The sequence below is a fragment of the Cornus florida genome, unplaced genomic scaffold (assembly GCF_030987335.1).
Source record: "Cornus florida cultivar Cherokee Brave unplaced genomic scaffold, ASM3098733v1 CherokeeBrave_3.0.0_Hap2_Chr09, whole genome shotgun sequence".
Lineage (NCBI taxonomy): Eukaryota > Viridiplantae > Streptophyta > Magnoliopsida > Cornales > Cornaceae > Cornus > Cornus florida.
In genome coordinates this window covers 92,359,294-92,383,389 of record NW_026775579.1, presented here as the reverse complement: position 1 = coordinate 92,383,389, position 24,096 = coordinate 92,359,294, and the positions used below count along the sequence as shown (strand labels likewise).

The 24,096-nt window shown below is 35.0% G+C and overlaps 4 protein-coding genes across 6 annotated transcripts; 1 reads left to right on the top strand and 3 right to left on the bottom strand.

Annotated features, from left to right (window-relative positions):
- Positions 1 to 573: 573 nt before the first annotated feature.
- Positions 574 to 5,890, bottom strand: LOC132275208 (putative E3 ubiquitin-protein ligase RF298). 3 transcript variants are annotated; one of them, XM_059776627.1, is made up of 4 exons: positions 5,562 to 5,831; positions 4,736 to 4,943; positions 2,805 to 4,660; positions 574 to 1,349 (listed from the first exon to the last, which is right to left on the bottom strand). In XM_059776627.1, the coding sequence occupies exons 2-4, from the start codon at positions 4,926 to 4,928 to the stop codon at positions 807 to 809; spliced, it is 2,592 nt and encodes an 863-aa protein (XP_059632610.1). In that variant the 5' UTR covers positions 4,929 to 4,943; positions 5,562 to 5,831; the 3' UTR covers positions 574 to 806. The 3 variants fall into 3 exon arrangements, with proteins under 3 accessions (XP_059632610.1, XP_059632609.1, XP_059632611.1); XM_059776626.1 differs by having other exon boundaries at positions 2,805 to 4,943; XM_059776628.1 differs by having other exon boundaries at positions 1,219 to 1,498; positions 2,805 to 4,943; positions 5,562 to 5,890.
- A 1,624-nt stretch (positions 5,891 to 7,514) lies between these two features.
- LOC132273485 (uncharacterized) lies at positions 7,515 to 8,493 on the top strand. Its single transcript, XM_059774442.1, has 3 exons — positions 7,515 to 7,810; positions 7,901 to 7,946; positions 8,188 to 8,493. The coding sequence occupies exons 1-3, from the start codon at positions 7,688 to 7,690 to the stop codon at positions 8,238 to 8,240; spliced, it is 222 nt and encodes a 73-aa protein (XP_059630425.1). The 5' UTR covers positions 7,515 to 7,687; the 3' UTR covers positions 8,241 to 8,493.
- Positions 8,494 to 10,198: 1,705 nt separating this feature from the next.
- Positions 10,199 to 15,784, bottom strand: LOC132275207 (probable protein phosphatase 2C 35). The gene is made up of 4 exons (XM_059776625.1): positions 13,840 to 15,784; positions 11,188 to 11,318; positions 10,757 to 10,820; positions 10,199 to 10,563 (listed from the first exon to the last, which is right to left on the bottom strand). The coding sequence occupies exons 1-3, from the start codon at positions 14,755 to 14,757 to the stop codon at positions 10,814 to 10,816; spliced, it is 1,056 nt and encodes a 351-aa protein (XP_059632608.1). The 5' UTR covers positions 14,758 to 15,784; the 3' UTR covers positions 10,199 to 10,563; positions 10,757 to 10,813.
- A 5,282-nt stretch (positions 15,785 to 21,066) lies between these two features.
- Positions 21,067 to 22,778, bottom strand: LOC132275206 (S-adenosylmethionine decarboxylase proenzyme 4). The gene has a single exon (XM_059776624.1). It carries the CDS (start codon positions 22,470 to 22,472, stop codon positions 21,441 to 21,443), a length of 1,032 nt encoding a protein of 343 aa, XP_059632607.1. The 5' UTR covers positions 22,473 to 22,778; the 3' UTR covers positions 21,067 to 21,440.
- Between the last annotated feature and the right edge of the window lie 1,318 nt (positions 22,779 to 24,096).

Sequence of the window (24,096 nt, the reverse complement as noted above, 5' to 3'; positions counted from 1 at the left end):
ATAAATCAATAGAGAGCTCTCAACTAATCTAGAATTGAAATTTTGGGCTATCAAGCTTCATTGATCTTACCTACTCTGTTAAATCTAATATTTCTGTGAGCTACCAAAATTACATATTTGTTAAACCGTGTTGTTCTGTTAAACCTTTTTCTAAATGAAAAAATTACACATTCATGAAAACTGCACATGTATTAATAATTTTGCAAAAATGAAAAAAATAGAAGGAACATGCCCTACCATTTTCAGAACAGCCAGCCTGTTTGATTCCTTCTCCATTTAAGATTTCCATGTAACTGCACTCGTGTCAAACAAAAATGCATACACAGTACACACACACATACACACACACACATATATATATATATATACAAAAATGAAGATGCAGACCCCTTATTCTGCAGCAATGACAGCTGAGCTGAAGTGTTTCACACAGTACCTTGAGGGCATGGATTCACTCCATTTTCAGTTGAAAATCGAAAAGCATCATTTGCAATCTTTCAAGAGGCCTCAAAAACTTCCAGCAGATGGATGAATAAACGCGAGAAATGGGGGTTTGTGCTGCACTAATTTAAATAACAAAATGTGTATAAACAGACAACACATTTCCAAGATTTGAGAATTAGGTAAGATCAAAGTTCAAGAATGGTAAACCCTGTAAGTTTCCATTAACAGGGAGAAAGGAAAAAAGTAACATATTTTCAAGCAACTGCACAGCAGCTGAATTGTCTGAACTTTTAAAAATATTATTTTTAAAGGAGTCCTACAAATCATTAAATAGAACACTCAACTCACTTCCTGAGATGAAGTTAAGATTGAGCATAACGGACACAAATACGCCGCTGGATGGGGCTCCTACAGGAAGGGCAGTCCGTCATTCCTTGCTTCTCATGGAGCTCATTGCACGTTGCACAAACCACCTGATGTGCACATGGGAGGAAAACAACAGACATCTCCTCTGAAAGGCACATCACGCACTCCCGTTCCCGTTTCACACCTCCAGTCCCAGAATGGTACTGGAAATCTGTCACCATTCTGGAGATACAAGGCATCTGGGACTCCTGGGAAGGTGCGGCATTTCTGATGTCTGTCTGTCTACTAGCATAGCTTCCATCGATGCCTCTTCTTAGAGCAGCTATCTTCAAGGAGTCTCTCTTTAATCTCAATAGGGAGATTTCTTTTTCAAGTTTCTCAATACCATCTTTATACCTTTGCAGATTGCTTTCCGCCTTCGTTTTGATCATGTCCTCCTTCGATTTTGCTGAAGCTTCAATCTCTTCTCTTTCCTTTCTTACTGAGCTTGCCTGACATAGTAATTCGGCCGTCGCCTTCTCTTCCAATTTCCATCTAGCCTGTGATATTTTACCTTTTCAATGAGCATCTAGCAGTAAAACCCACAATTATGGGACAGGTTGAGATCTTCTGTGACAGTGGTAGGCCTGTAAATGGATTGGGATCGAACCAGACCACATCCGATCCAAGGAAAAAACCATGATCCAATCTGATAATCCACCATATCAATACAAGCCAATCGGAACTATTAACAATCTGATACCCTATCCCATAATCTGACCCGATTAAAACTGATTTCATAAATGAAAATATATATATCTATATATATATATATAGATATATATATATGATAATTTTATGTGAAATGAAAACAATCTAAATTGACTTTCAAAGTTAGTAATATTAACTAATCGCTATTATTTAGAAATCGATCAAATTTAAAAATCAAATTATTTTGATTCTGAAAACTTACCAATTATATAATATTGTGAATATTGAAATATCAACTATATATATATATATATATATATATATATGATTCTACATATAATAATTGTATTGATCTAAGCACATGGCTGATCCATTAGGTATGAAATCATCCAGCTTCCAATTGTTATTGATTAATAAATCGACCCCATTTTACCATATTCAGACAATCAGATTGGATTTCAATCAATATTTGATTGATTGGCAGGCCTATTCAGTGGATAGCAGACACTTTCAGAAGGCACATCAAAACTGCACCATTCAAACTCTCTATTATTAATTTATTGTTTCTCTTCAAGGTTTCTGCTTTCACAAGTTTTGATAGGCTGCTTTCCCAGATTCAAAATCATTCTTCAGGTATTTAAAAATACACATGGTTGTAAGTTACATTTCAGGGATGAGCTCTCATCATACAACAAATATAAATATCTTGAAAACAATTTACAAACAAAATACATTGTGTATATCTCATAAGTAGTTTTTAAAAAAAAAAAATGCACCTTTTGAGGAAAAAAATTGTTTGAGATGCATTGGAACAAATGGAAACATAACAGAATACTTGTTTACAAGTAAAGCTCCAACCAAGGTCAATTAATCTATCCAAATTTCAAAAATCATAAAAGAATACTTGTTTAAAATGCATGACCAGGCAACAAAAGGTATCTATATTGAATGGCAAATCACCCTTCCTCCTAGGCGTGCCCTTTACTCCGTTACCTAAGGAAATTTAAGGCATTCTTTGATGAGGAAACATTGTCTAACCTCCCATTTAGTCACTACTACAAGCTTTTGACTGTATACAGGATGAAACAGGTGAAAAAGATCATAATGTTTTAAGGAGTTCAATACGATCAATTTTGTGAACCTCACATATAATTGTTTGGCCCCCAACCCAATAATCCTAGAAGCATGCCACGTTTACCATTAAACAGTTGGATGTAAACATATAAAAAGGGATAGCTTAGGTTTCATCCGGGAGTAAAAAATAATTAATAAAATAAATATTGAATCCAACTTTACGCACATACCTCAAGTTGATCCCCAACATCTTTAGCTGGTTCCAGCTTCTGTTGCAGCTGAGTAAATTTGCGTTTCTCAGCCATGAGCTCCTCTTGAAACAAGGTCTTTTGCTTCTCCCATGACTGAAATTTCATCAGTGTCTTTTTTTCCCTCCTCGATACATCCTGACAGCTTGCAGCTGACTCTACTGCTTGTAATTTAGCAGCTTGCATCTCTAGCCTCAATGCAGCATTCTCCATCTGGAGCCTCCGAACAGCAGAATTAGCTCGCTCCACCTGCCCACTAGCCTTACCCAAGGCATTCTCCATCTCAGAAAGCTTCTTCATGGTGTTTTCCTCCAAAGTTTGCTTATCTTTCTTGAGCCGTTCCACTTCTTCTTTTTCTTGCCTCAGTGTCTTTAGCTCAGCCTTATCCTTGCTCAGTCTACGAGCAGCCTGCATAACCCTCTGATTGGCCCACTCTGTCCACTCTTGGAGCTGATTTTGCAGCTCCCGGACCCTTGGAACCAACTTCATAATAATTTCATCCTTCTTGTGCTGTGGGAAACACTGCCCTGGAGACTGATCGTATGGCATCCCGACATCATTACAATTCGGAGCCTCCGAATTGCTATTGATGGGCATCGGAACAGCATTGCCTTTAGAAGGAAGTGAAAGAGAGAGATCAGTATCAGCAGCTGACAACGCTGGTGGGGAATCAACTGTCGATATTGCAAATGGAATATTAACTTTAGGTGAAGTAGAAATGGTGCTGACAGTTTCCAAATTTAATGGCGCTGGAGAAGGGAGCCCAAGATGTGTTGATAAATTATGGTTCCCATTGTCTTGGGGCATATCAACTCCCATTCCCTTGCTTATCTTGAAGGAGGTATATTTCACATTAACACAAGTAGAATCTGATACATACTTTAGCGTATCATCCAAAACTAAACTGCCAAAACCAACGAGTTTCCCTGCTCTAGGAGGCCCTCTAGAACAATATGTGCGGATGTGCTTCTCCAGAGTAAGTGACTTCTGCCGAGGTGTACATTCTCGCTTAGTAATACCATAAACCTTTCTAGTGCTTCCTAACTTCTCTTCTGGCGCAGAAGATTGGGATGTTCCCACTACACCAAAAGATCTATTTGCAGTATCAGATGTAGAATGTGGACTCTCTTTCTCAGGTACAAGTCCATTTAGAACAAGGGAACTTTTTGGTTTTATCAAGTTTGGGACACTCGTGATGGTGGGTGCATCAGATTGAAAATTATGTGCACAAGGATTTGAAGCCATGCTGGTGCCAAGTGTCTCAGATTGAAAATTATGATTACAAGCAATTGGATGATTTAGTTTGCACAGATTCTGAAGATCAAGTTCAGAACTTTTAGGCTCTGTCCTTGATTGTAGTTGGGCTGAAACACAGATAGTGCCATTTGGAGCTCCATCACTAAGTACACTGCTCAAGGGATCGCTATCCATTGCACAGGCATGCGACAAATTCATGTCACATACCAACAAACACCACATTGCATCCCCAGTGCTGAAGACAGGCCTAACCTCACGAAGAACACAAACCAATTCAGCCAATATATACTTCTCCATCTGCTGTAGATCCTCGAAGGAGTGATCCCTTGAAGGATCAATTTCTTGACCATTTCTAAGAAATGCTAAAGTATTGTCCACTATATTTGACACCGTGTCTTTACACCCATAACATAGACCAGAACTCAAAACAGCCTTTGTAGCATCTTCTTCACTGTAACCATAAGCAACAATTTTTTTAATTGCGCTATTGAAAATTGTGTGTAAGTTGCTTAAAACAAGTTCTTCGAGCTGGGATTCCGTAAGATCACTCCAATCAGCATCATGGGACTCAGATGACCCACCTGCACTGGACAATCCAATGTCAAGTTTCAAAGTATCAGAATGGTTTTGGTTAATGCTGCATATATCGCACCCACCAGAATGACCATGACTCCGAGTAATCTCCAATTTCTCAGCCGATAATCCATTACTTGGGCACCCATTAAGATTCTTATTTGTGTCATCTAAAGGTGGATCAACCTGGAATTTTCTCTTATTCCTACTTCCTTTTTCTTGAACAGATATAGAAGGCAAAACTTGGCTGGTACTACTACTGGCCTGAGCAACCATTGAAGCCACTCTAATCTGCACAACATACTAACTTTCAATGCCTTCACCAAAATTATCCACAAAAATCTAATTGGACATATACAAATGCAAATATATATACATATATATATCTACGCAAAACTTATAAAACAATTGTTCCATGCAACCAGGACTATCAAACTAAAGCTTAAAAAAAATTATTTAGCGTTTCAAGAACTGTAAACCAGATCATAAAATCCAACCACTCATAATAACGCAAATCAACTGTTTGATCCCAGTAACAGATTATTGCATTATAAAATAACTTTAAAAATCATATCTGTGCTTAACCAAGATACGAAAGCAATGAAATATTAATTTATTTTTTGCATCAAGAAACCAAACTTATCATCAAACAAATAGAGAGCCAATAAACGATAAATCAATAATCAATGTATTTGCATAAGACCCATTATCCTTCAAGTGAATCCAACTACGTAAACTGAATCAAAATCAATAGATAGACAAATAGAATCAATGAAAGATAGTACTCCTAGAATAATAATACATAATCACTGTGTGTTTGTGTGTGTATAAATAAAAGATCCCCAATAGAAAAGAATCGAAAAAAAATAATAAAAGAGTTTCAGCGAAAATTGGTCGATCGAGACATACCCGATTTGAGCTATGTGGCAAGAGCAATGAAAGTGGCGATAAATATCGGAGCAACGGAGGAAGTAGAGACAATCGATAGTCCTTTTGGCTTTTTATTCTCTATGCTTTATAGCATTGAACGTCTCACTCGCACACTTTAATTGTGGATTTTTTTTTTTTTTTTTTTTTTTTTTGGGCCTTTTTTCCAATTTAGTTTGTTAAAACCATGTGACCAGGGTTACCTAAAAATGGATGTGAGGGTTAACTATGGTTAAGAAAAGGGGTATAAAAGGTATTTTGGATAAATACTACTTTGTTCCCCAAAAAGGAAAATGGTCACATTATTGGTCACATTATTCATCTAGAATTTTTGCATGCCATACACTGAACCTGCCCTTGGCCTCCCCTCCGATCCAATTTCAGTCAAATTTGGCCCACCAATAAGATCTTTGGGTTGTTTGATTATGTCCTTTTGAAATAATTTGTTTTAAAAAAAAATTTGAAATCAAACTTTTTTCCAATTAATAATAAAAAATATTTTTCTTCTCTTGGCAAGTCTAGCAAAATTCTTAAAAATTAAAATTCAGAAACCTCCTTTTGTTATTCAGAGTTCTTTATTGTTACACAATGGAAATAGAGATATCAATCACAAATATAAGGGGCAGGAAGAACTGGGTGAGAAGATAGATTAGATCAGAGTAATGGTTAGTGAAGGTAAGAATGTCTGAGTAAGCATCACTTTTAAGGCTTAATTTAATTTGGTTTTTATAGACTAACACAATGGTGATTAATATTCATCATTCTAATCGCGATACTGGTTATTATCCTTGACCAATTAGGTCATGATGGGCCTACACACGTAAAGGGTCTAATCCATTTTTTTGCCCATGCTTTGGTTAGAAGTTGTTTGTTAGAATTGTTTTACGAGCATTTAATGTGTTCGGCGCTATAGCGTCCAAAATTATTAATGTGATGGTAAGGGTTTATTGCTTGAAACCTGTATTTTCATAGACCTTCAAAATTTGTATTTTCACTGTTCCTCTTACCGTCCCTATACTTAGCTTTTGGGCTTATTCTAATTCCCATCCTCTAAACCAAAATCTGTCTAAGGGACGGGTATCAGATAGTCTTACTTTATCCCCGGTATCATTTAGTCTTACCTTATCCCGTGTGCCTTTCTTTTGGTTTTTGTTTTAGTGTTTCATGTGTACTCGAAATTGTATTATCAAGCTTCTCGTTTTAGAGATTGTGGCTTTATTGTCTCAAGATATGTTCCTTCAAAAATTTGGTGACCCAACAATTCTTTATTGGGGTTTTATATTACGCGAGTTCATGTTTCTCGAGGTTTGATAACCCAGAAATTCTCTGATGGGATTTTTGTTTTGCTCGAAGTTATGTTTTTCGAGACTTGCTAACCCAAAGATCTTCTGTTAGGGCTTTTTGTTTTGCTCAAAGTCAAGTTTTCCGTTGGGCCTTTTGTGTGGCTAAGGGAGAGAAACATAGATATTTTCGTACCTTTTTGTTTCTTTTGATGAAGATATTCAATGTGCCCGGTATACCGTGTACCGAGCACATCATAACCGTTTGTGTTTCTTTTGATGAAGATATTCAATGTGCCCGGTATACCGTGTACCGAGCACATCACAATCATTTGTGTCATACATGTGTAGGCGCGTGCACAACATGCACAAATACAAATGATTGTGATGGCTCGGTACACAATGCACCATGCACATTGAATATCTTCTCATGCCAATGACTCATCCATTAATATTGTATTATTTATTGATCATGTACCATGCCATCTTCACTAATCACTTTGCATTTGTATATTTTTATTTTTGCATTAATTATCTTTATTTTCGTATCTTTTATTTATTTATTTATTTATTTTTATTAACAAAAAACATACTCCTACAAAGATATGAATCCTTATTATACTTTAATAAATGGACGAGATACCGCTTAGCCAGTTTTAATTCACCTCCTTAATTTTTCAAAAGACACTTTTTCAGACTTGTCAAAAATCCTATTATTAACGAGCCATAAAATATAAAAATAAAAATAAAGAAAAAATAACCAAGTGAGCCATCAGGTGATTAAAAGGCAACCCGTGTCCGAAGGCTGAACCAAGTGACACAGAGTCTATGGACCCACACAAATCTCCGTTGCCGTTGCCGTCACCGCCACTTCATCAGACCGATGCTGACGAAGAGGATGAGAGCGTGAAGCAGCTCAAAGAGTGCTCTTCTCTCTACTTGTCCTTGCAGGTATTTCTTGTTATATATATGTGTGTGTGTGTATATATATCTAAAACCCTAAACCCAATTTTTATTTGTCAACATGAATGTGTATTGCAGGATTGTCTAGTCAAAACCGACAGAAATTGGAAATCTTGCCAAAAGGGTATGCTTTTATCAGCTCTTATCTTTCTAATTGTTCTTTGGAACACTGTTGGGCATTCATTTTGGGGATTTTAGACCTCTCTTTCTATATAACATGCATATAAACTCTGTATATGCATACTTATGAGAACTTGGGTATTGTATATTTTTGTTTCTATTGCTCATTTCCAATTTTCCATAATGTTATTTGACATGAATATATTTTCGTTTATCATCTTTTTGGTGCTCAAAATTTCTTACAGAGGTTCAAGCTTTAAAGGCGTGCAATGAGAGAAAGAATCGAAAAGGGAAGTGAGAATTATTATGTGGATGAAAGAGCTGAGGTAGTTATTGAATCATGAGATTACATTTCTCATACTTCATCTTACATTTTTGGGTTTTTTGCTTTAGACTCAATAGAGGAACATACAAAATGATTACATATCTTTTATTCTACATTTATTCTTATTTATTGAGAATCTTTCGAAATTTTCCATGTAATGATAATTTTCTATAAAGATGTATGCTTCCTGTCATGAATTAAATTGTTGAGATATTTGATCTCCTAATTGAGCTTGTCTACTCTTTTGCTTTTTTTTTTTTTTGGATGATTTGGTGATGTATTGTATATATGTATATGAAATTGATTTTTCATTTATGATAGAGGACCAATAGTGCAAATCTAGAATGTGATTAGTTTGCGGTTGTATGGTGGAGAATAGTGAATAATCAACATTTTATAGACTACACTAGAAAACAGAGAGTGGAGGCAAATAAGTAATGGAATGACTGCTAGTATTATCCTTGGTTCTCTATCTATGGTGAATGAAATGACATAATTGCATCGAGTTAGACGAATTGCCTTTGTAAAAGGATGCCAACCACTAAAAATTTGATTCCAATTTTTCTGTACGCAGAAGAATTTTCCTCATCTTGACAAAACAATATTCATGTAGGCGATCCCAAATAGTTAGAATATGGACTTCCTTGCTTGATACCTTGCATGTATGAACCATGCATATACACAAAAGTGATACGGAAAAATGTTGACCATGCAGCGTTAATGGTAAATATCATACTGAGTTAGAAGTTCAGTTTTGGCTATCACTTCATATCTTCAGTCAGGGAAATATCATATTCAGCCTGGGAAATCCCAGAAGAGTGATTTACATCTTTGCTACCACTTCATTTTTCTTTTCCCTTTTTGTGTCTTTGATGATCTATAGATCACCACAATCATCTATTCATTTTTACTTCAAAATTGTTGGGGGTGAAATTTTGATTAAGTTTTGACACCCATGATTCTTTGGTTGGGGGATATCACAGACATCATGTAGATTCATCCAAGCCAGCCCTGCATTTTTCGGTTAATCATCTACGTCAGTCTACCACTTGCATGTGTGTGTACTACTTACATGTTTGTGTGCTTCGCCCGGCGCTGCGAGGGAACAGAGGAGCATTTCTGTATAAAAATAAAAATACAAGAGAAATTACAATAAAAATTAAGGGGAACCCAGGTTCGCATCAACTATAGCTCCTCCTAAAAAGATACCAGGATGCATCCACAATGATCAGCACAAGGAAAGGAAGACGCTCCATTGGTAAAACCGAGTACTTCCAGCACATGATAACCAATTTGCTACAATTGTACTCTATCGTTGCTTGTTTTTCAGTGTATTTGTATATGCTTGATAAGAATACATTTGCCAACATTGTCTAAATTCAGAAAATTGAAAACTGTTTTGACAGATTTATAAAGGGCGGGTCTCTGAAAACATGCTTTTTCTTAATTGAGTTTTCAAAACACAGTGCTCAGAAACAGCAACCAAACAGTTTTTTGTTTCCAGTTTCAGTTCTCAAAAAACTGAAACAAGCAAACCCTACATTTCTCATGCAAGAGTTGCACACCATTTGTCTTGAATTGCTTCTGAAGAGAGATTCTATCACTCGCACAAGGTCGAGCCCTGTCAAGCACTCATCACTCTCTGATTGACCAGGTATATGCCAGAGCACACAGTGCTCAAGTTCTATCTGTTTTCCATTACATATAGACAATAACTTGAGAGGCTTTAGATTGTCCAAAAAGGAAAAGGATGTGGACAACCTAGCCTTTACAAGGAGTACTTACTTGACCTAATTGAATATGTTGCTGCTTACAGCATTGATTAAATGGACTGCCATATCCAGATTGAATTGTGTGATCTTCACTAGGAAGAACTCTAGATCCCCAGAATTCTGTGTGTCCTATACCATAAGCTCACAACAATCATACCATTCAGAAACAAAGATCACAGGATAACTTTATTTTGCTACTTAAAATAGTACTAGAGAAATCATCATATTTGCCATTTAGAAACAAATATCTTGCAATGTAATCAAAAAATATCTTCAACTTCCTTTTCATGTACATATTTAGTAGAATGGTTCGTGTAAAGGTCTGTTACACCAAACTTCCTACCAAGATCACTCGTCCTCCAGTGTGTTTTACAGAGCATTCTGCATCATGTAGTCGTTTATATAAGCATGCACGAGCACCCTTAAATGCATGTGTGGAGATCAATCAATAAACAAAACTTGCGTTCGCAGATCAAATGGCTCCTGCTGCCAGTTGCATGCTCCAACTTCTCATTAACAGTTACCTGCCATAAAGACATTATTTGGTTGGACAGCTTATTAGCAACCACATCGATGCTTAAATGCTTACTCTTTTCTTCTATTTCTTCTTTTAAGTTTGCGAAAAAGCCAACATCACATTTTGGAAAAAAGAAATGCAAAAGTGAAACAGGGAATATGACAGTAAAACTTCCTACAACTAAAGATGCAGATGAGTACCATTTCAAGGCAAGTGAAACAGGACACTGAGTGAACTTCCTAAACACCCATGTTAGCTCAGTCACTGCAGAGAATGGAGAGAGAGAAAATATTGTGTCATTAAAACAAGTAGCACATTTCATAGAAAACAAAGCAGGAGTAACCACCACAATTGAAAAGGTCTGGGAAGTGGTGGAGATGGAACGACAATCACTGCACTTTGATCTGTCAAACTTCAAGAGACTTGGATGATATAATCAATTCAATATATGCACTCTTTCCGAGTAAGATATCTAATGTATAGAGCCTATAATGTCAAAAAGAGAAACAACTGCACTTTGCAGCATAAGTCTCCCATAAGGGACTTGCAGATAATGATTCAGAACAAAGACGTGACCATTCAGTTTTGAATAAGAAAATCAACAACCAAAGAAAGACAAAATGATTCATACATTGATAAGTCTTTTATGTGTACAATGATGATCGTTATATCATCTGTCCGGTTTTCATGCTCTAACCATAGTTTGTATGAATCTCCAGCAATGGCAGAAGATGCATCCCTAGAATCTGTGTATCTGCTTACCTGCAAATCCGAAGTAAAAACAAGAGAGACAGGAGAAAAGAGTAAAAAGACATCAGAAAAACTGAAAGGCAACAATAGGACAGAGTACAACAAAATCACCAATGAAATATTAAAAGATTGCAATACCAGGAAAATTTATCAGAGGGAAAGGCTTTTAAACACAAAATCAATGTATTGACTAATTTTATTGCCTAGAGGAGACTGCACATTTGATGATAGTCTCAGTAGCAGAACCCACTTCGCTCCATTGATAGAGAGTATTTCTTAAGAAAATTACCAAAAAATATAACAAATAGAAGATTGCCAATGGTTCATAAAGTACTCATATCCAGCAGCGTGGAAGTCTTTAGGGACAAGTCGTAGCAAACAGTGACGGTTGCATATCTTATAGGCCTAGAATAATGATTAGAAAACAACTTCTGTAAAGGGTTGTTAGGGCAATAGGATAAATTTCATATACAAAACTAGAGTCTGTATATTTTGTCAAAATTTTTTAACTTAGTTTTAGAAAATTTCAAAAGTTAGTTGGTGTTAGTTATTACCTCCCAATGTAGAAGAAGTAAATTCATGCTACATTCAACGATAATTTGGTAATCTTCGTCTTTGAGGGCCTAAAGGTAAATAAACACAATGATGCACTCACCAAATTAGGGTCATGCATAATTAGGGGCTTTTCATGATTTTAATTTGATTTTATTCCCTAAATCTTTCAAACTATGCATCAACAGAGTTTTGGAAACTTCCTGGAATTTTTTTTTTTCCAAGTATTGAAATGATGTAGATTTTGATCCATCAAGGGATCAATCAAGGCCTTTTGATGTATCATCCATTGATCGATGACAATTTTAATCAATCAAACTTGTCCAAAAAGCAGTTTCCAACTTGAATTTAAACTCAACAAATCCCAATCTCTCTATATCTCTATTTTGCCTATATACACTACCTCTAGGCTGAACACATATATCTCATTGACTCAGATATTCATAAAAAGAGCATTTCTAACAACCAGAGACACGAAAAAAAAAAAAAAAAGAAAAAAAAAAGGCAAAACCCTGCAAGAGCAAAACTTGGGGTTTACTCAATCTAAGGTCTCAATGGAACATACCATGTAGGATTTAAAGTTCATTAAGGGGAAGATCATCAATCCGATCCTACTCAATCAATCAATTCAGAGCAAACATGGGTGAGCAATCACTAGAGAAGCCTATTCGTGAGAAGCGGATGTTGTAGATGAGCGGACAAACGACGTGGAGACCTCTGGGGAAAAAGGGGTTCGAGGGCAAGTGAACTATCAGTCTAATTGTATTCTCTTTCTCAATGTTGGATTGTGTCTGACTAGACTAGGTCCCGTGTTTTTTTTTCCTGTTTGGGTTTTCCACGTAAAAATCTTGTGCCTCTGCTCCTCTACGTTACTTTCTGTTTAGCGCATGATTCTGAGTTGATTGATTAAAATTATAGTTTAACTATAATCTTACAAATAACTAACTGCAATATAGAAGGATTAACAATTTTTTTGAAAAGAGACTAAAAAGTACCAGCAACAAGGATCTATCATCTATCTGATCCAAAGGCATTTCAATCAAGGGCGCCAGTCGCCACCTTACAAAAAGTAAAGAATTCCCTAACTTTTTATATTTTGTAAATATCAACTATAACTGGTTTTCTGCCTAAATGTTATCCAGACTACGCTTTAATACATAAAGTTTTATTCTGAATTTGAATTTTTCATGTAGAAGACACTTAAAACTGTGTAACACATTTCCAAGCGTCCCTTACCTCAACAAAATAATACTCGTAATAATAACAATAATCATAATTTATATAAAAACAGCCACGGAGCTTGGATACACTCTTTGTACTTTTCAAACTTAGCGGACTTTGAGGGAGAGGAATCGTTTACCACTCAAAAGAAGCAAAAAGATCATTATAAAAAATAACAATTAAAAAGGAAAACATAAATTAGTGGCAATGCAGCATGCATGTTTTCTTACTTGTGCACTGCTAAATTAAAGCTTTTTTTGTCTTCCCTATAGTACCAATTAGCCTTCTATTTTTCCGGTACATTTTATGCTCCACAAACATGTGTCGTAGACAAAAATACTTCATCAACAATGAGTTCAATTTCGGAGTTCCATTTCTACACTTCCATCACATGCCACAAAGTTTAAATTTTGTTTGTTGCTTCATATTTAATCCAAACATTGAACTAGTCAGCCAAAATAGAAATGAATAAACCAATGCCTGACAACAAGAAAATTAAAAGTACATAATCAAATTAACTACATCAATGTTGGATTCAACAAAGATTCATTAAGGTTCCATATTGAAATAATAATAAATAAATAAATAATAAAAAAAGATTGACCTTGACAAACTGGAACTATTAGAACACGAAAATGATCAGGGACCTCACCACATCAATTAACTATCAAAATCAACAGATGAGCAAAAACAAAATGAAGAACAATAGATGAAAGTGATTCCCAGGAACTTTAACATGTAATCATGGATCGTCACTTACCATATCCACAACAGTTTGGCTTGAAAGGAATTCAAAAACTCCATCACTTGCGACCACAAAGAATGGATGAACAGGAGTAAGCTGAATCATTGACACCTCAGGAACAGCAACAACACCAATCCTCTCAGCTACACCATCTCCTAAACTCCTTGTAAATGCAGTCCCAGGGTACATCCCGTTTGGAACCCACAATCTAGGCGGATCCCAGCCGTCCATCTCTTCATCACCCCATGTTTGAATACTCGGATCCTCACGCCCTTCCACCTGATCAACACTCAAAACCCTGGCCCCACAAAGCTTCACTCTGTCACATTCATCTTTTCTGTATGGTGTCTGATCATGAGACAAGTCTTCAGCAACAATTTGGTTCCCATCCTTAATGGCAATCACAGCTCTTGAATCACCTGCATTTGCCACATAAAGCATATCCCCAATAACAAGAACAGTGATTGCGGTGGTACCACTCATTGAATCGTCAATGACGCTATTATGTAGTTCATTATTTGTTGCCAAAAATGCAGAATCATAAGCTCTAACGGGATCATCCAACAATGTAGGGTCATTTGATAGAATTTCAACTAATCTATCCTTAACAAAATTTGAACACTCTGCACCAAACTCCCCATGCCCATCAAATACACCGAAAAAATGGACACTTGGGTTACCTTGAATTTGCGTTCTGATACAGAAACTATCTTGGTTTTCTTTATCCGGCGTGTCTGGGTAGAACCCACGTTGCGTGAGGACCGAATACTCCAACTGGAAGTTGTGTGAAGGAACAGAAACACAATGTAATGGCCAATTTGCAAGTATATGCCTTCCATGGCCAGTATATATACCCAATTCTTGGCGGTCCTTGTTATCACCATCTGAGGAACTTGGGTATCGACTACAACATTTCCCATGAACACAACCCATGTTCCAATAAAAAAAAAATCAAGAGCCTAGCCAATCAATTTGAAACGCAGACCAACCGTTTGTTAAAAAGCTCCTAAAAGAAACAGTATATATGAACCTAACTTTCAAAGAACTGCAATTCTTGGTGAAAAATTGCCAAATGGGGACTCCGAATATACAACATTGTGGTTGTTGCATATGGATTTATGGAACCCACACGAACAGAGAGAAACGACCAACAAAACCTAGAAGCAAAGCAACCCAACAGACCTTTCTCTGGATAGAAGAATTCTGCAACAGAGATGATCGCTACCAACTGGCTCTTTCCCCTGAAAAAGGGTTTTCTAGGAAAATTTCTTACGATTGGGAAAACCCCTCAACAAGAAATACAGAAGAAACCCATCTTGGAAAAAGGGCAATAAAACCCTAGAACCAACCCTAAGAACAAAAAAGGAGACTTTTTTTTTGCTTTTGATCACACGACTGGCTTTTTAGTCATAGAAGATGTCTAAATTGTGTAGGGTTGTGGGGTCTATAAAGCTTGTAGTCAAGGAAGTTTCCTAGAAATTGAAAGAAAAAACGCACTCAATTACAAAATAATCAAAGAGGGAAAGAGGATTTTGGTTTCGTATAAGAATTTCATATTGCAAAGAAGGCAAGAAAGCCCTAAACCAACCTAAGAAGCAAAAAGGATTCGACTTTGCTCGCTTTGATCATATAAATGACTTTGTCACAGACGTGGGGTCTGTAAAAGACTGTACTTTTGCCGGTAGAAGATCACAGCTTAAGGACAAAACTCTGAAAGCAAAATTACAATGAAATGAAATGAAACACTAGGAAAAAAGCAACAGTGCACATAGGATAGGGGTGTGAGTGACAACAGATGAGAAAGTGGTAAAAGTATAGAGAATGCTTTGTTTGTAGATTTGTATATGAATGTGTGTGTGTACTATGTGCATTTGTGTGTGGGGCTTGTCTGCAGAAACACCATGTTTTCAAGAACACATGCAATGCAACAAGTGGGAGAGACTTACAGAGAAGGGACAAATGGCGAAAGACAAGAAAATGGGACAATGGAACTCAAATTTTAACCAAGACCCCAAGAACAAGTGAGAGAATTTACAGACGCTTTTTACTGTTAGTAATAATTCTGGTGTTGAAGTTTGGGAGTGAAATGGGCTCAATGCCTTTAACCTCACTTTCTTGTCTTTGTCTGCATGGTCACCACTTTGTAAAGAAATTTAGATGCATAAATCAAAGTATTCTTTGAAGTAAATAAGTTAATTATATGGAGAATTACATTTTTTTTTTTATTGTTTTACTTATGATTAATATTTAATAGTGGGTTTTGTTCGGTGAAAGGAAGATGAGAGTCCCTCCCCAGAACAAAGAGAAATGATTATAAAAAATAAAAATAAAAAAAAGGGAAAGGGAAAGAAGGAAGGAAGATTTTTGGTGCACAAGTGGGAAAAAAATGGGAAGGATTTATTCTTTTCTCTTTTACTTTTTCTTTTTTCCTTATATTGTTAAAACTTAAAAGCATTAAAAAAAATTCTAAAAACTTACCATGCGCCAAGAAAATGAAAGTCATAGACCTGTTTCATTAAGTTTTTGATAACAGTTTTATGTTTCTAAGAATTGAAAGAAAAATAAAAAATAAAAAGTGTGAAAAAATCAGTTTTATAAAAACACATTTTTCAGAGAATTATCTTTATAATTATCTAAAAATAATTTTTAATTTTCTAAATGTTTTAGAATTATTTTTAAAAAACTGAATCTATGTTGTGTAAAAGTCATATGATTTTTGTTTCATCTTCGTTGTTATCCATTAATTCAATAACTAGATTGAAGCTGCATAGCATTAATATTTTCAAAACGAAATAAATAGGTATTGATAATTACGTGAACATTTGTTGCACGTAACATTCTCATTTTAATAATAATAATAATATAAAAGATCTCGAGTCAAGTTAGACTGCTATCTTAAACACAAAAACAATTCATTTCCCTTTTTTTATTGGATTTTAAATAACAAAGAGGAAAAGATGTTTGCACAAAGGATTTTATCACCCACTTCCTTATTAATAGAAAATACTATTATTAGCACTATTTTATCATCTTCAGTCCTTGATCAATCATAAAGCCAAGTTCATATTTTAACTTTATTGGTTGTTGATGGTTTTTTAATCTATAATCTGATCTATGGAGTTATAATTTACGCTTAAAAGAACAAAAAAATTGCTTATTTAACCGTGTATAAAAGAAAAAAAAAAATTTTAATTACTTTTAATATTATTTTACACAAAGTGAATCACAGGCTCATAATTATATTTATCAGTCTTACTTTTAACCTGGTTTGCACATAAAAGGTGAACAAAAATTGACCATATTTTAAAAGCATCTGCAATAAAAATATAGACTTGCCTAGCTGGTGTGATTTAAGACATGTTCCATGTTTTTATTATAGATATGCAAATTGATAAAGTTAATATATTAGAAATAGCTATAGCTTCATTTTCGTCATGTTAGCCGCCCCCCATTTATATTTTTGCAACTTCTATGTTTGACAATTATTTTGTTTCATGTTTTTATTGTTAATTTGGTGAAAATTGATATTATTGACAAAAATAGTTTTCATAACTTTTGTTATGATTTTGTAGAGTACCACGTATATTACATATGTATAGTTAAGAGTTTAAAAAATTCATTAAGGGTGTGTTCTGTTGCATTGAATTGGAGTTTTAAAATTAGAATTGAAATTGGAAATAGAATTGGTAGGATTTGTGAAAATTTTGATTCAATTTTCTTAATTATTTTTCTCAAATTCCACCAATTTTAATTGCAAAATTCCAATTTCATGCAATTGAAGACATCCTAAGAGAAAAGAAGTGAAAGAAAGAAAGAGAGATTTAAAGTTCATATCTAAAATTCAATCATATTACAATTACTTGGGATAATGTTTGGTAATCATCCAATATATCAAGAAAATTGGTGTATGTAGTGTTGCGAAATTAAACAGAAAAACAAAAGAAATATATCAAACATACAGATTTTACTTGATTTACCTAAAATTTGTGACTACGTTCAAAGGTTGTAGAAATTTTACTATGATAATCAAAACAGTAACTAATACAAAGAATTTAAAATGAATAAATAATAACGTACTAGGATAACATAATAAGTATAAAAATTCCTAAATTACCTTTAAACTTTAATGTATAATATTTATCAAGCTTAGCACTATCATGTGCAAGTTGTCGTAATCTGTTTTGGAAGTTTTTGTCTAGTTTAGGAAAATAATTTAAGATAGACACCTCAAAGCCGCCTTCTAATCATGTCCAAAGAGGGAGAAGCAAAGTGTCCTAACCAAAATTTGAAAAGGGCGTTTAGGAAAATGCTTTGGATTAGGCAACAAATTTCAAGGAGAGAGGGTGGGACCCTCACATGATCTACGAGCATCTTCATTCCTTGTTTGGAATGAAGGAAAAGAGGGAGAGAAAAGCCAATTATATAATTTGAAAATGTGATCTGATTTTTGGGCGACTCCATATCACTTAATACTTACTCCATCTTATTTGTATAAGATAAAGAATAAATTATCTCTCATGTTAAGGAATTTATTTGTTAAGATCAGATTAATCGGTTTTGTCACTAGTCATAAGTATTCTTAAGTAAGCTTTAACAAAGAATTTGAGTCCGGCGTTTCAAAACTTCATTAATTATCACTTCGGTCGAATATAACTACACATCAATAAGTTTTATCTCTTTCCATAAAGCAAATAGTGATTTTATATTTCTTTCTCTTTTTCTTCCTTTTCTTTTTCTTTACTTTCTTTCTCTTAACTTGTCTCTTATCAAACAAAAAAAAGGAAAATAAACAGAGAAAAAATCCCAAATGCTTTGGATTAGGCAAAATATATATATATATATTGAAGGAGAGGGGAACCAAAAGTGCACCTCACATGATCTAAGAAAATGTTAGACCTTGTTTGGAATAAAGGAAGAGAAGGAAAGAGAATATAATATTTTTAAACCTTCTCAACTTTCCCTTCAAAATAAAAGCAAATAGTAGTTTTCTATTTTCTCTTCTTTTTCTTCCTTTTCTTTTTCTTTATCTTCTTTCTCTTAACTTTTCTCTTACAAAACAAAAAAACAGAGAAGTAAAGAAAAAATTTCAAGTACCATCATGCTTTTTTATCCTCCCGTTATTTTTATATTCCATCCACTTTCTCTTCCATCGTGTTCTCTACTTCAATTTTCCCTTTTCTTCTTTTCCTTTTTCCCCATCCTCCAAGCAACGCATACAAATTTGGTGCTTTTCTTGCTCTATCTTTCACCTAATCTTTACCTTGTAAATTAAACTAAGAAAAAAACAAAAAAAGGAAAAATAAAAACCTTATTGATTAAAAACAAAGTAAGTAGCTAAGTACCTATTTAGTTTGTAACATTTTGAAAATAATTTTTTGTATTTAGAAAATTAAAAAATCATAAAATTGTACAAAAATTCTGCTTAGTTCAGTTTTATGATATTTAGTTATAAAAAATATATTTTTATACAATTTTTTGAATTATTAAAAACTATTTTTAAAATTACAAAGTAAAACACTCTGGCCTTGATTTGGGCATATGAGTGAGAGGGCTTATATATAATATAATGGTATCAAATCAGTAAGAAAACAATTTAAAAGTCTTGTTAGCCAGAGGTAATGGAAGGGACTATTACCACCAATTCAACCAATGTGGGCTCTAGCCCACTTGATAATTAAAAGACTTGGCCCTTTTAAATCAATATCTTGGTTGGTCTGACACACAGAATGGGCCTAAATTCAATATTCATTCACACTTCTCAGGCGACAGTAACAGTCTAATAGAGCTCAAGACAAACAAAAATAACCATTAATTAAGGGTTTGTTTGGTTTGTAACTATAAAAATAATTTTTTTGTTATTGGAAAACTAAAAACAGAAACTGTACAAAAAATTCTGTTTGATTCTGTTTTATGAAAACTCAGTTATAAAAATACCTGTTTTCAGATAACAGTCTTTTATAGTTATCTGAAAATTGTTCTTTCTTTTCTCTTTTCTGATAACTATTTTTAGAGTTACAAACCAAGTATGTCCTAAAATCTCCTGCTACTAGGTTATGGTGTCTTGAATTGAAATTCGATAGAATCCAATTTAAAATTTGAATTAAATTTTTTTAATTTTAAATTCAAAGTGTCTTACATAACATTAGTATCTTTTGCACTTTGGAACAATAAAGCAACTACTAAAGTTGTAACCAAAGACACGTCAACGTCTGGGTGGAAATTATTTGCATTGTCCAAACTTAATTACTTAAGCTAGTTGGCTTTATGACACCATCAAGTTGTCTCCATGTAGAGAGAGAGAGAGAGAGAGAGAGAGTGTGTGTGTGTGTGTGTGTGTGTGTGTGTGTGTGGGCTTTCAAATTGGTTTGTGTTGCACATGGAATGGATAAGCCCAGAAATCTGTTGCCATCGCTGAAGTCCACTTCCACTACCCAGGCTGCATAGAACTCTCTACTATTACAATACCAATTCAACACACTATAAAATTTGTATGCATATAAAAGCAGAGAAACAAGAACAGGACTTTTATTATTATTATTATATTTTGTATTTTTTGGGTGTCCACATACTTCGAATAGGACTATTCCTCCATGTTAACAAATGGTAGGTTAGGTAAGTGCGCAAAAATATGATAAGAGACATGAGTCAAGATTCATTCTGCATCCTTATAATGAAGAAAAATGATATAAATGTCGGGTTTTGTACCGACTGTCATTTGAGTGAAACATATAATGATATACAGTTCATTACAATTAAAAAAAAAAATTAAATTAAATTAAACTAGAAAAGAAGTTTCACTAATGGAAAAAATGCTTGGCCATGTTCAAGTTCGGCACTTTGGCACCATAAAGAATGGTTTTCACATCAAAATTGGATAACATTTTGGAAACACGATCGAGCGGATTATATAATTAAATAAAATAGCCAAACTTATCAAAAGTTAAAGGCTGTCGTATTCTTTTTATCATGCATAGATGTCCACTTTCTGTGGTGGGGTCTCTTTAATCATATGCCAACCATAAATAACATGTATGGATATGACATAAAGATGAAAATGAATGGCAAGTGTAATTTTTTTTTTTCCTTTAATTTAGAAGCTAAAAGGAAAAGAAAGAGATGGTGGGGAGATGAGAAAATAAAAGAAGATAATGAGAGAGAGAGAAAGAAAGAAAAGGACAAAAGAAAAAAATCAAAATGAAAACTACTACCACCAAGAAAGAGTAAGAGAAAGAGAGAGAGAGAGAAAGAGAAAGAAAAGTTCATATAACCTCAACATGACCACATTTTCACCCTCCCACTAATACACAAGCTCAAAATCTTAGGCGTGACAAACATAAGTGGGGTGCAATATTATGATGAACCCACACCCTTTTTGATCCCCCTTCATCCCTATTTCCCACCACTTTTTGTCTTTCTACACAAGTCAATCCCACAACCATTCATCATCCACCATCCAATGAACTTACAATGCAACATTGATGATTCATCACTTTTAATTTTCAACTAAACCCTAAAAACTCCCTAATCTTACGTACCTTTTTTTCGCTTCTCTAAACCTCACAATGTATCCACATCCCCCACCACTGCCACCGTTGTTGTCACTATCACCATTGTATTTATTTTCGACGAGCTGTAAATGTTTGAAAAACCACGCTCCCGACAGCTGGAAATTCGTCAACCGCACAACTCCGACATTTCAATCCAAGTGGCTCGAGTGCTTTTGTGACACGTGTCCACATTTCATGGCTAGTGCAAGTACTCGACACCGATATAGTCCCCGGCCGGAATACTTGCACCACCCTATGTAACATCCCCACCACATCGTCACAATCATCGTAAATCGAGCCGACGCACTCGAAGCTCGCATAGCTGTACCCGTCCTCCGGTGTGACATGGATGGTCGAGTACCGATCTCCGTCGAGACCATTCATAGAGTACCCACATGGATCAAATCCAAAATCACAAATAAGAGCATTTGGATTGATGTCACCAATGCCGGTGATGTCGGTCATCTCCTTCCCGGCCATGTCCCCGGATTTGCCATCATTGGGACGGCGAAAGAACTTACGAGCAAGCACACGGTCGAGCTCGGTCATGCACACTTCTAGAGTGTATAACACGTCGGGCAAGTGCTGCACCACCATGTGGGACTCATCACTAGCTGAGAAAATATGCCATGCATGAGAAGACAACTTGGAGGGCATGACAGAGGCTTTTCTATAGCAAAGATGGTTTGGCAAGCACTCTTCTATGTACAAGACTTCATCTTTGAAGCTTGTGTGAGGGTAGGGTTGTGACTTGGGGAAAATGAAACTACCTCTTGTGTACCTACACATGGAGAGAGTGAGACCCAAGTGATCAAATACAAAGTGTTGCAATGGACGGATGGATTTCAAGAGCTGGGTGGTCCCACATGTCTTGATGATGATCTTGCTGGGGTACACAAAGAGGCTTGACTCTGATAGTACGTAGGAGTCGAAGTATTGGTTGCCCACAGCTGATACTACTGTGCACTGCACTGCATGCAACACTTCCTCCAGGTACTCGAAGCCGAGTTGCCGGAGGCCGATGATGCCGGTGGTGGGGTCGTCGCCAGAGAAGTGGAGCTCCAGGCGCTTCTCAAAGCCTTCAAAACCAGAGATAGCCATTGAATTTTGATGGATACAACAAATTAAAAGAAATTGATGATCAAATTGAAATTTGAGATCGAATATGTATTGAGAGAGGTTATGGTATATATTTGTGTGTGGTGAATAGGTAGAGAGGTGGTGGGAGAGAGAAGTGGAGGTTGGTATGTGTTATATAGGGACTATGCATAGAGAGAGAAAGAGGGGAGGGGGTTAGAGAGAGAGAGTGGGGGAGAACGGGGGGGCATGCGGGTTGAGGCAACCAAGAATGATGATTGCAGGCATAATGAATACAAGATGATGTCCATTTTAGTGTGAGAGATCTTTCATCAGACAGGAACATGAAACTGAATATATGCCCACGCGCATTTTCTACTTCTATTAATATATATATATATATTTCTCACATTTTCCTATTTAATACTGTAGAAATCGACTTTACACATCTCACATAAAACTTCTTTGCTTATTACTATATACCCTGTTTTAGAAAATCTGTAAATATGTCACTGTTCGATGATCATAATCAAAATTGTAACTTGTAGTACAAAGATTTGCTTCATTATTAATCATTTACATTTGGGTATTTCAGCAATTAATTCATGAGCTAATTCAAAATTAATTATTCAACGATTAAAATGTTCAGTTGTATGGAATTAGTGCATTGAATTTAATTTGTTTGGAAAAAGTTAGATGAAAAATAAGGATTATTATATATTGAGAGTGTGAAGATTATAACTGGAAGTTCACGTCTAGAGACCAAAATGTATGTTGGTCATTCACATGGTAGCTTAGAGAAACAGAGACATAATTATAAACAAGATGCTTCTATGCATGACAATAATAATTAGAGGGTTCCTACGCGGAGGTCAGCTTATTTTCCATTTATAGGTGTTCTCAAGTGGACACAAAGCAAACACACATAGTATATATAGTACATACATATATCATATATGTGTTTGTGTATATATACATATATATGTTTGTGTATATATATACTATAATATATATATATATATATAGACGCAAAAGGCCAAAACATAATGTAAGATGAGAAGCTGAGAATCTGGGATGGAGTGAGTGATATGAGCACTACAGAGTCTCTGAAAACAGAGGACACTCTGTTTTTCAATTATGGCACGGTAGAAACAAGAAAGCACTCCAATATGGCTTTTGATTTTGTGTGAAGAAGTGAAAGAGCGAGGTGAAAACAAACACTTGTATGATGGGGACAGCATTGTCTTTGCAGAAGTGGGCAGCTGTGGTGTAACAAAAGGTTTTTAAGACGTGCCCAAAAAATCATCAATTGTTTTTTTTTTTTTTTTTTATTTAAAAAAAAAAAAAAAAAAACCAAACTAAAAAACAAAAGGAATCAGGCGTGGCAGCTAAATTATGAGAGTATCCATGAATTAGGGGGGTCCGTACATGAAATCAAAAGCATTCACATCATTCTTCTGTTCCATGCATGCATTGTATTATCATCAATTTTTTTTTTTTTTTTGTATAGTATTTATTATTATTTTTTTCCTCTCAAAAAAAAAAAATAGGGTTTATATATATAACGAGAAAGTTTAAGTTATTAGAGATATATATATATATATATATATATATAAGTTTAATATTATATATATTGTAATATGAATAA